We start from the raw sequence: 12,072 nt of genomic DNA, 5'->3' as shown, positions 1-12,072 counted from the left end.
AATTGGTGAACATCTTTAGTCAAGATTCATAGCATCATACACAGAATTTGATCCTCAAGCAGCTTGGGGGGGGGGGGGGGGGGGTCAATGTTACTTAGAAATAGACTAAACAACTCAAAAGACATGAGAGATACTTCTCACTGTTAAGAAGCAAAAGGCTTTGCGTTACTATTCAGAGAATGCATCTAGATACCAAGTGATTGAATCTGTTTGATAGACACAGAATTCAAAAGTCAGAGTTTAATTACATTTTCTTTTTATTAAGATTGTTATGCAGATATAATTTTAAAAAACTGCCAAAATTGTAGGGTGATTAATTTTGGTATGGCACTATGTAACAGAGTTTTACATGCATATCAGCAGTTGGAGCAAAAGAATAACAAACATTTATTAAATTAATCACCATACCACAAAACAAACATTACACAGCTGAAAGAATAAACCCAATAACCAATCTGCAATGACTGATATATTATGGGATATCAATATGCATCTCACAGGAAACTGATAAAGGCAATCCATGCATGTTTAAATAATCACATCAGTATACTCCTGTTGCCAAAGTGAATTGTTTCCAAAGCAGATGGAGCAACTCATTATGAAAACCCTATTGAAGTTCTCCCCTTCCAAAAGCAGGATATAACTGGACTTGCTCCTATAGCAAAACAATGGAGTCTATCCATACCTTCAGAAAATTTAAATTAAGGCAATACATTGTTTTTAGAATGGGTTAGTTAGCAAAACCTACACAGCAGCAATTCTTTTCCATTAATTCATTTAACGAGATTGTATACACTTATTAAAATCTCCCAGTTTTGCAAAATATTCTGCCTGAAAACAGTATTTTAAAACTGGAATTAAATGCCATGTTGACACTTTTAGCAAGAGTAAAACTAGTGGAGTATTTCAGGAATGGAATATCTTGTTTCCAATTTGCATGCTGAAAATTACAAAGCACCATTGGTGCTATTGGCCATTAATTGAAATCACTACAAAAATCAGAATTTTCTTACAAAGTTCAACAGCAACATTCAATAGGGATGCCCCTTGCTGAGAACCTGACACCAGAAATTTAGTGCTGTGGTGCTAACATAACATTTTCCGTTGAAGCTGATCTTGATAGGAGTGGTGTACTTCTTGACTTTCTGGATTCCGCCTGTCGAGAGCTCAAGAGGCTCCACAGTAACTCAAGAAGGAAAGCAGCAACTCTCATACAAACCAGAAAGGTGCCAGGATCAGCTGCCACTATGCACAACTCAGTGATTTCAAGTTCAGCAGAATTATAAAAAGAGAAATTGGACAGAGGTTGATTAACTATAATTTTTCCACTTCTGATCCTTTTAATTGTTTTGTCCAAACAGGTGCCAAACACTGGACCTTGGTCATTACTTCCCTTGGCATTTTGATCAACCCACTAAGTTAACAGGTCAGTGTTTTCTTTACATTCCCGAGAAAGGATCTGTTTGCCCTTTACTGAGGAAGACACAAAGGGTCTGAGATTAGGAAATGATAAGGAAATGTAGGGGCTTGGAGTGAATGGGTAAGAGAATAAATCTGTCACTAACAAATGCAATAAAGAAATTAAGGGGGAATGTCTTCAGCTGGAGAACAGTGCCAGTGTGGTTCTCATTATCACACAGGTAGTAGATAAAGTCTACAACATACACCATCGTGTGAAAGCTGGATAAAACAAAGGAGAGAAGGAATAAAACATATATTGAGAGTGTGAGAGAAGGTTCATATAAAATATAAACCAGATGAGACAGCTCTAATCTTTTTGGTTTTCTATCAAAGGTGAAAGAATTTAAAAATATTTGAGTCTTAATGATAATCAGGAAATGTCAAAGTGGAGGGGAAACCAATTCAATAACTCAAATGGGAGTTGCATAAGTGTTCAAAAATATTGCAGAACTAATAGATTCTGGAATGGGACTAATTGGATAGTTTTTCATGATGGGCTGAATGAATCATTCTAAGTAATTCACAGGGGGTAATTGGGGGGAGGGTGAGGAGAGAAGGAAGAGCACAAGACAGTGAGAGGAGATGCAAAAAGGCAAAGCAAAGAGAGATGAGAGTGAGAGAGGAGATAAGAGACGGTAATGGCACTCAGTCAGAACAAAGTAGAGGTCAGCATGCCTTTAATCCCTCTCTCTTCTCCCTGTGAAACAATCTCCCAAAAGGAGACACATTGGCCTAATGGTATTATTGCTGGACTGTTAATCCAGAGACCCAGATAATGTTTTGGGGACCCAGTTTCGAATCTCATCATGGCAGATGGTGGAATTTGATTTCAATAAAGTATCTGGAATTGAGCATCTAATGATGACAATGAATCCATTGTCGCTTGTTTGGAAAAACCCATCTGGTTCACTAATGCCCTTTTAGGGAAGGAAGCTACCATCCTTACCTGGTCTGGCCTACATATAACTCCAGACCCACAGCAATGTGGCCGACTCTTAACTGCCCTCATCCGGTGAAATGAATTTTTAAAAAAAATCTTTTCACATTAATTTCTTAGGTTTAATGTATCCTTTTGGCGGAGCAGCAACAGCAACAATGTGCAATGTGACTTTAATGTAGTGAAATATTGCAAGAGCAAGGTGAAATAGATACAAAAGTTGCATTTTAGGATGTTGAATATTGGCCAGAACATAGGAATAACTCCCCTGCTCTTCCTCAAAATAGCACTATTGTAAATCACCCAAGCACTGATACCTGGGTTGAAGATCTCATCTGAAAGATGGCATCTGACAGCACAGTCCTCTCTTAGTACTGTACTGGAGTCTCAGCCTTGATTGTTGTGCTAAGTCATTGAGCACGACTTGAACTTAGAGTCTAGTGTTTCAGAGAAGGGTGTGGTACCCACTGAGCCTTGGCTGACATGTGACCTAAAACAATAAAGTTAGAAGTCACATGACACCAGGTTATGGTCCAACTGGTTTATTTGAAAGCACAAGATTTCAGAGCACAGCCCCTTCATAAAGTGAATGGACTATGCTCCAAAAGCTTGTGATTTCAAATAAACCTGTTGGATTATGAACCTGGTGTTGTGTGGCTTCATTCTTTGTCCACCCCAGTCCAACACCAGCACCTCCACATCATAGCCAAAATAACAAGCAATGCATTACAAAAATCACTAAAAATGAATGATGACTAATAAGACAGCAAGTGCCAGATGTATATAACACCTCTGACTGTTGACACCTGACCTATCTAATTATAACGCGTGCACACTGAAACTCAAACAAGTATTTCTGGATGAGAATAGAAGCTGGTAACAGAACTCACTATATCTTGTACATACTTCAACTCTCGATGCTAACCAGCAACAGGCCCTAGTGGTGGTCTACTCCTAGGTGTTTGACTAGGAAATACCTGACCTTCATAGGCATTTTAAGATCAAAGATGGCAGGATGAAAGGCTCAATTCAGTTAACAAAGCACTTCAGAAATGATTTAGAATGCAGAGATGAGAATATGTTAATAAACATATAAAAAAAAGCTTAGAAATTAATCAGGTCAAAGTAACAAATCTCTACGAGCAAATACAAACAAGTTGTATGCAGGGTTTTATACCTGCCCAACTGCACCACATTCCACCCAGCTGAACACCAAGCCACTGTTTGCCATACTGTTCGGCTAAAGGTGATTAGTAAGGCTGAGACATTGTGATGTCACAAATGGTACAACTGAGACTTTGTGATGTTACAAAGGTACAACAGAACTAGGTAGCTGGTTAGAATTCACATATTCTGTAGATGCTCCAAAATTCAAATCTCTGTATGTCAATGCATTCAGATTGATTAGTCAGGAAATGCACAGATCTCCTGTCAGGCAGCGCTGTGACCCAACTAAATGCATGTGGGTTTACATGAGTGGATCAGTGGTGGGTATGCCCTGTGCCAGCAATTTTTGTATCATGCAATTTCAAAAAGGGGCACAGATCAAGGGAATGGTTCATAGGTGACTGGATTAATAGGTACCTTACTGAAAGAGCTGGCACAGGCACAATAAGCTGAATGGCTTCTCGTGCCATAACATCATATGTTTAGCTAACTGGAAGGCACAACTGTGGCACCAATAAAACTACATCCTCGAAATGATATGCAACAGTAAACAAATTGTATAAAATGTCTTAGCATCACAACAGAAACAAGGGCTGATATTCTCGATGTACTCTCCCAAGCTTGGCGCCTGTTGTTGGGAGATCGTGGGCAGACTCAGGCTTTACTCTTAAATTTTCCTGCAAGGCCATATACACCAGGGAATGTATATTGAGAACAGTCAGCCCTCATAAAACCAAACAAAAAATATCTTGGGCATATCAAGGCAGAAAAAAAAGCTCTGTCTGAACTTCACAGACTGGATTATTTAACCAAAACGGATCAAATCTCAATCCTTCACTTTCAAGCAACAATTTTCAAAATGTAAATATTCATTCAGTCACAGCTCATTTCTAGGGCTAACATTTAAGAACTTTGTGTGCATTTCATTTCATATTCCCAGCATTTGCACTTTGCCCCTTCCCCTCACTTCAATGCGCCATAGGTCTTTCAGCAACTGTAAGAAAGTGACACTCACGTAAACCAGAAGCACAGCTAAGAATTTCAAAACTGCAAAAAAAACCCCACACTATGGACCACTGCATAAGACTGGCTTTGAAACAACTTACATCAAACCTCAGCTGACATTTTTATGTATACATCCACGCACATAAAGTACCTTTTCGATCATAAAAATCTATTAGAAAACCTCAACTCAGTAGTGAATGGTATTTCTTGCAATGCTCATGGTTGTTTGTAACATGAACACTATCAAGGATTGGTTGGTCTGAATGATGTTTCCATGCCCTAAAGTTCTTTAGAAGAAAATGGCAGTTAAGTGTTTTATATTTAACCATCTGATCATAAGGGACAAAGAGCCTTCCTATGCACATTTCTTTGGTGAATGCTACTATACCGCAAATCTCTTAAATTCTACCTACTTTAAATGTGGAAATGTTATTTATTGCAAACAGCAAGAATAGAATAGCACAGATGACCAGTTAGTCAGTGCTTGTAGCAACCTAAGATTGCATTTTAGTTTGACTCATTTTAAAGGTTTAACCTGTCAGTACTGTGTGAATAGCAGAATAATTTATTGGTGCCTTTTATTTCAGCTATATTAACATAGAACAATTTTGGCTAGAAGTAAAACAGAAATAGAGTGAAAAACGTCTAGTGCCACAATGTGAAAGCACAGTCAGTCAATCTTATTCTCCTGACATCACCTCACAGTTAGATATTTTATTCAAGGTGTCCCCCCTGGCAGTGCCTTAAATAAGCAGATTTAAAAATCTGAAACAACTGGTCCAGCTCATTACCCAGATTAATTTTGATTGTTTGAAGGAAGTGAAGAGGAATTTTCCAAGAATATTTTTTCAGGAATAATTACCCAGGTGATTAGATGTTAAAGGGGAGAGTTGTGAAAAAAGTAATGTTCAATCAAGAAGACGTGACTATCATGAGGGAGGGGAGCAGGCTTGATGGACCAGCTCATCTTTTCCTGCTCACCAAGTCTATACTTATGCAGTTAGACTTAGCTTGTTACAAAAATGGAGATTACATCATAATTCACAAAACCTTGCATCAATGTCTGGGTAACTCATCAGCTGGGTGCTGTTACTCGTCAGAGGTGGGCAGTCGTAACTGTATACAATAGAAAGCTCAGGCAAGGGGTACTGCAAGTTTTAATCCAAGTAAAATAAAAATATAAATCATGCAGTCAGGAGCTTGTGATGTCTAGACACGTATTATGGCACGAAAGGAGTGTTATCAGGTAAAGCAACTCCAGATAGAGAGACTCTTGCAGTAGGTTCTACTTACCTTTTCATTCAGAATCCTAGTAGGGGTTCCTTATATTCTTGTCAGAAACAATGAAAGTCAAAGGCAATAGTTGTGGTACTGATTTGGCACTCATGCAAATGTCAATCTGAATAATAAAAGGCCTGTGAAGACAATTAGTCAAAGCTTACATACAAGCAAGCGACAGGCATGATTACAAAATGTTCCGTAAAAAATGTCTCTAGTATACAAACAGTGATTGTATGATTACAAACATTAAAATACCAAATGTGAATTGTTTTAAAACACATCTAAACAGTTCAATCAACTCAAACCATCCAAACAAAAACTCCTAGTGATAAAACATCTTCCGCTGTATCCAACACTGAAATATTGCACAGGTCATTGAAGTTAGTTCCATCAATTAACAACCACAAATGGCAATGTTTTTGTAACATCTGTTCAAATGACAATATAATTTCATAATTCATTACAACATTTTTCCTTTTTTTAAAAGAAGAAGTGTTTTAGTAAATTCTCTTGAAGGAAAGTATTTTAAGCTCGACCTGGTGGTTCTCGGTCCTGGTAAGTGGGCTACTTTTTCACATGAAGGAAGTGCTCTCTTAGATTAAATCACACTGCATTCATGACTTTCCTTTTAGGTAATAAGGTAGATCTGGCTGGATGCAGAAATGCTGCACAACTTGAGCACATTGATTTTCAGAATAAAACGTGAATAACCTGCAACAAATCTAACATCTTCAATCCGATCCATGCAAAGCTGCAGTAAATCAGGCAAGTTGGTGGTCATCTGAACCATTTATAGACAGACATCGTTCCACTTTTAAACTACCACAACCTTCAACCAATTTTGGGGTTGAGTGATGCGCTTTCCAAAGCCTCTGTACGATTTTAGCTGTGTGTAGCCAAGTACTGTAGTGTCTTTGATTATAATCTACCTCAGGAGTGTCAGAATGTCCAAATTAAAAAACCTAACTGATCTCAACAGTTGCACAAACAGCACACATTGCTGCCATGCTGCAAGGAGACCACTAGAGCTTTCCACAGCGGGCTCCAAGGCCTCTGCTCTTCTTGGTCCTCTGCTTGTTCGGCCGAAGGCTGATAACTGCTCCACCATTTACCATGTTGGAATTCTGGCCAGAGTGACTGCCGCCAGCCGTGTTAAATACTCCTGGGAGAAGAGGGGAATGTCAGTGATTACACGTTAATTTGCAGTTCAGTTAACAGCACTGCATGGCAGTTCTTATTATGCCACTTGTTTCAACCTGAATCTATAACTGTCTTGCAGTAAAATTTATCTTTAGCTCCAAATTGATTCTCATCAAATAATCCACACAACTCACCCATTAGCACACAAAAAAGTGTCCTCTTCCCAGGAGAAACCAGATGGCGTTTCATTGAACAAGAGGGATGGGTTTATAGCCATGGCTACATCCCATAAATTATTAGAAAATAACAAGCAGTTCAAATTCAGTACATTCAATGTCTCGCAAACCCACAAAAGGGATCTCTCTGATTTGCTAATGGGAGCCAAATGCTAATTTTCTCCCATTCCACAGCTTTGAATGACAATTGCTGCTGCAGGATATGCCAGAGAAGAGGTCTGGCATCTATCTCCCGGTAGTATTACCGATACCGCATCTGTCAGGAAATCCGAAGGGGACTATTGGCCCTGATTGTCCCAGTCATTGCAGCCAGTTTTCAGATGATTTCTGCATGGCAGGAAATGGATACCACTGGTTTGGACGAACTGTGGCATACAGCCCAAACTACGTGGTTTCAGTGACTATTAGCCAAGTGATAAGTCACTCAGGTAGGATAGCTTCTGCTGCTGCAAGGTGTATAACTACCAGGGTTTCACTGGGTAGCACTCTTACCTCAGAGTCAGATCACAGGATTCAACCTCACCTGAGGGGAGAGAGAATAATCTAGGCTGACAATCCAGTGTGGTAGGATGACAGCATTGAACTGAAGTCTTGTCTTTCACATGAGACATTAATCCAAAAATTCATCTACAATATTCCCTTGAGGCAGAATAGGGGCACACCGAGATAGCGGTCTCCACTGTGTTAATTGTGCTGTGCAATAAACTGGTCACACTCAGACAAAGAAAATCAGAGACTGCTCCCCTTCTGCCCTCTTGCATTGACTTGCAAGAGCATAGGACAATTGTTCTTCTTTCTCAGAGTTAAAATCAAGAAATCTTGGAGATAGTACAAAATTGATGAACTTGGCTATAGAGGGGAGAAGATTGGTACTGTCAGCCAGGGTGCAGTCAATGGCACTCTGACTTTTGAGTCACAAGGTTATAGGACCCATTCCAGAGACTTAAAGATGTTCAGCATGGGAACAGACCCTTCAGTCCAACCTGTTCATACTGACCAGATATCCTAAATTTTGAACTCAAAAACTTGGGCTGTCATTCTGTGTGCAGCACTGAGGGAATACTACAGTGTTCAGGGTGCCATCCTTGAGACAAGACACAATCTGAGGCCACAGCTGCTGTCTGAGGTAGCTGTAAAAAGCCCCCTTAACGCTATTTTAACATTTATGATCGGAACAATATACATTTTTCAATCTCCATTCCTAAAATACAGATTATCCAGTAACTACAGCACTGGTGTATACAGAATCTTACTGTGAGCAAATTGGCTCTCATGTTTCTCACGTCACATCAGTGATTACACTTCAAAGGTATTCCATTGCTGAACATCTAAAAAGGTGGCAGGATGATTTGCATTAGTTATCACTTGAGGTAAACATTCACATCTGATAGTGAACAATATGCCACAAATTGCAGAGGCGGGGATTGTTCCCAGAGAAACAGTCAAGGGGAATTAGAGATGTGTGCGGGATAGGGGAATCAAAAGGAGCGGAGACAAACAAGCCACCGAATAGGCCAAAGGTCAACAACATGCCATGATACAGGGAGGCTGAGGGAGAGGAAGACGTGGGTTACCTATTATTTCCCAGGGTACAATCTTCATCAGAAACTAGGTTGTTTTGTGTATAACCCTGGCAATCAACATTTAAAGCAGACTTGCATTTCTGACTTGAGTTGAAGTTTGACATGAAATGCTTTTGTCTCATCAACTGTATCATCTGGGTCCTTTTCAACTCTAAAGCTTTTTGACAGCTCAAACAGACAAGGCACTCAAGGCCTTTAGGGTTTATACAATCAACTCAGGAATTTCTTTATGGGTTAAAGAGGTACAAATTACCTATGCGATTGCTTGTCACATGTACTTGTTCCTGTTCTTCAGTAGTATGTTGTTTGAGTCGCTGAAGATACTTCTCAGCCAGATACTTAAAAACTGTGGACACAAAATAACTTGAACTTCGATCTTTCCACCATTGCATATGTTTTCTCAAGTCACTACTGGATAGTGTCTATTGTGACAGTGAAAGCACTCCAACAAGTGATATTGAAACAAAATCTGTTTCAACAAACTTAAAATGTAATTAGTTTCAAGAACAGGTGAATTCAATTGATTTCAATACATTTAAACAAATCTTTTCACTGAAATATACTTACTCTCAATGAATGGCAACAAAATGACAGTGGGATACATACAGATTACAAAGGGATTCAAGCCATTGATCCCACTACAGATAGTTCTCTCAATGTTATAGTTGCATTCTTGTGTGACCATGTGCTATAGAAAACCATGTTATAGGGACATCGTTATACTTGTACAGCAAAACATCTGTGTTATCCAAACAGCTCCCACTATTCAATCACATTATAGCCAATTTGTATTAATGAAACATTATAGCAGAACTATCTGTACCTCTAAAATCCTTCATTTATGTTCTGTTAATGACACAGCTGATCAAATAGTTACTAAAATCACAACCTGTCTTAGAAAACACATTTGAAAACCGGATAAAAATCTTCACTTAGCCACAGCTCACCAGTCACTGTTCAACTCTGGAGCAGATATAAACCAAGCTTGGTACTGCCTTGTCTTGGATTTTCCAGATGAACTAATCCAGTAATTGTGACCCAGACCACTGACACCCAAAACCACCATGCAGCCCTCATGAAATATTCAACAAATCTCTATAAACAAATCAGTAAATAAACTTCCACACACTGTCCACTCAAAAACAAAACTGGAAGGATGATGATGAATACCATGAAATAAAAATAAGGGACATTTGCAGGCTAACATACAAGGAGCAGAAAATGGGACCAAGCAACTTTTACGCGGAGGCGCACGGGTCCAATAGACCAAATAGCCTGTTTCCGAGCTGCATGATTTTATGCTGCCAAACATTGTGTCAAACAACATGCAATGAGAAGGTTCCCAACATAATCTTGATCAAGGTGACAAATTCATGGAAATGAAGACCCTCACAGGGGAGGCTATGGCCTAGTGGTATTATCGCTGGACTGTTAATCCAGAGACCCAGATAATGTTCTGGGGACGTGGGTTCGAATCCTGCCATGGCAGATGGTGGAATTTGAATTCAATAAAATATCTAGAATTAAGAATCTGGTGATGACCATGAATCCATTGTCTATCCTTACCTGGTTTGGCCTACATGTGACTCCAGACCCACAGCAATGTGGTTGATTCTGAACTGACCTCTGGGCAATTAAGGATGGGCAACAAATGCTGCTTGGTCAGTGATGCCCTCATCCCGTTAATGAATAAAAAAATCTGTTTTCTAGCTAAATACTGCAGGCCTGGCAGCATGTCGGAAATGTCATCAGTGTTTTTCACAAAACAAGATACAGTTATAGGTTCAGAGATAATGGGAACTGCAGATGCTGGAGAATTCCAAGATAGTTTCAGGATAATTCCAAGATAATTCCAGTTATAGGTTGCCTGGTCACATTCAATATTCTATCACTGATGAGCTCTGGTGGTAAAGTGAGAAGTTGTCTTAATGTCTCAAACTGTAATTGTTACTAATCACATTCCTCAAGAGATTAAATTAATATTGGACACTCACACTGTTCAATACATAGCAAATAGGAGAGCTAAATATTTTTGTCATAAAGGCAAACATTGTTTTCATTGCTTTAAACAGCACAACGGTGCACAAAATTTGAACCACTGATTTAAACACAAGCTTTCACATTTAACATGTGGCATTAGGCAATTTTCTTCTGAATGAAGAGATATACGGCATCGGCCTATAGTTCAAACAATGGTAGACTAATTAGTAAAGTTAGGTCACATGGGATTTAGGGTGAGCTTGCCAATTAGACACATAATTGGTTTAATGGCAAGAGACAGAGTGGTGGTGGAGGGTTGCTTTTTGGACTGAAGATCTGTCACCAGCGGGGTTCCACAGGGATCGGTTCTGGATTCCCTTCTGTTTGTCATTTATATTAATGGATTTGGATGAGAAGAGAGAAGGCATGGTTAATGCGTTTGCGGATGACATCAAAATTGGTGGCACTGAATAACTTCTTCACTATGTAATAAGATGACAAAGAGATCTTGATGAAATGGCTTAAGAAATGGCAGATGGAGTGCAATCTAGATAAATGCAAGGTACAAACAATGATGGGGCTTATGCAATTAATGGTAGGGCTCTGGCTGATGTTGCAGAAGGACCTAGGGGTTCAGGTACATAATTCTTTGAAGTTTGTGTCACATAAAGAAAGGATGGTTAAAAAATGTGTTTGGCATGCTTGTCCTCATTGCTCAGTCCTTTGAGTATAGGAGTTTAGAAGTCATGTTGAGGTTGCACAAGACATTGGTAAGGCCTCTTCAGGAATACTCTGTCCAGTTCTGGTTGCTCAGTTATAAGAAGGAAATTATTAAGCTGGAGAGGGTTCTGAAGAGATTTACCAGGAGGTTGGCAAGTATGGAAGGTTTGAGTTATAAAGAAAGGCTGGATAGGCTGGGATAATTTTCCACTGGAGCACAGGAATTGAGAGATGACCTTACAGAAGTTTAAAAGATAACGTGGGGTACAGATAAAGTGAATGGTAGTTGTCTTTTCCCTAGCAGAGGGATTTCAAGTCTAGGGGACACATTAAGGCAAGGGGGAAAAGATTAACAAAAAAAAACAAGGGGCAATTTTTTGTTTTTTTATTTACAGAGGGTGGTTCACGTGTGGAATAAAGTTCCAGAAGTGGAGGATGCGGGAATAATTATGATGTTTAAAAGGCGTTTGGATAAGACATGAATAGGAAAGGTTTGGAGCTATATGGGTCAGGAGCAGGCAGGTGAGACTAGTTTAGTTTGGGATTGTGTTAGGAACGGACT

General features: G+C 39.3%; 1 protein-coding gene across 1 annotated transcript in view; it reads right to left on the bottom strand.

Annotated features, from left to right (window-relative positions):
* Positions 1-278: 278 nt before the first annotated feature.
* Positions 279-12,072, bottom strand: part of rab23 (RAB23, member RAS oncogene family) — a 35,620-nt gene continuing 23,826 nt past the window's right edge. Inside the window, exons 6-7 of the mRNA XM_048531797.2 lie at positions 9,064-9,156; positions 279-7,013 (exon numbers count right to left, since the gene is read on the bottom strand). Coding sequence (XP_048387754.1) covers positions 6,874-7,013; positions 9,064-9,156 — 233 coding nt within the window. The 3' untranslated portion in view covers positions 279-6,873. The remainder of the gene's footprint in view (positions 7,014-9,063; positions 9,157-12,072) is intronic.

This window comes from Stegostoma tigrinum, chromosome 4 (genome assembly GCF_030684315.1).
Source record: "Stegostoma tigrinum isolate sSteTig4 chromosome 4, sSteTig4.hap1, whole genome shotgun sequence".
In the NCBI taxonomy this organism is placed as follows: domain Eukaryota; kingdom Metazoa; phylum Chordata; class Chondrichthyes; order Orectolobiformes; family Stegostomatidae; genus Stegostoma; species Stegostoma tigrinum.
Note: the sequence above shows the minus strand (reverse complement) of the source record. Positions and strands in the feature narration are given on the sequence as shown.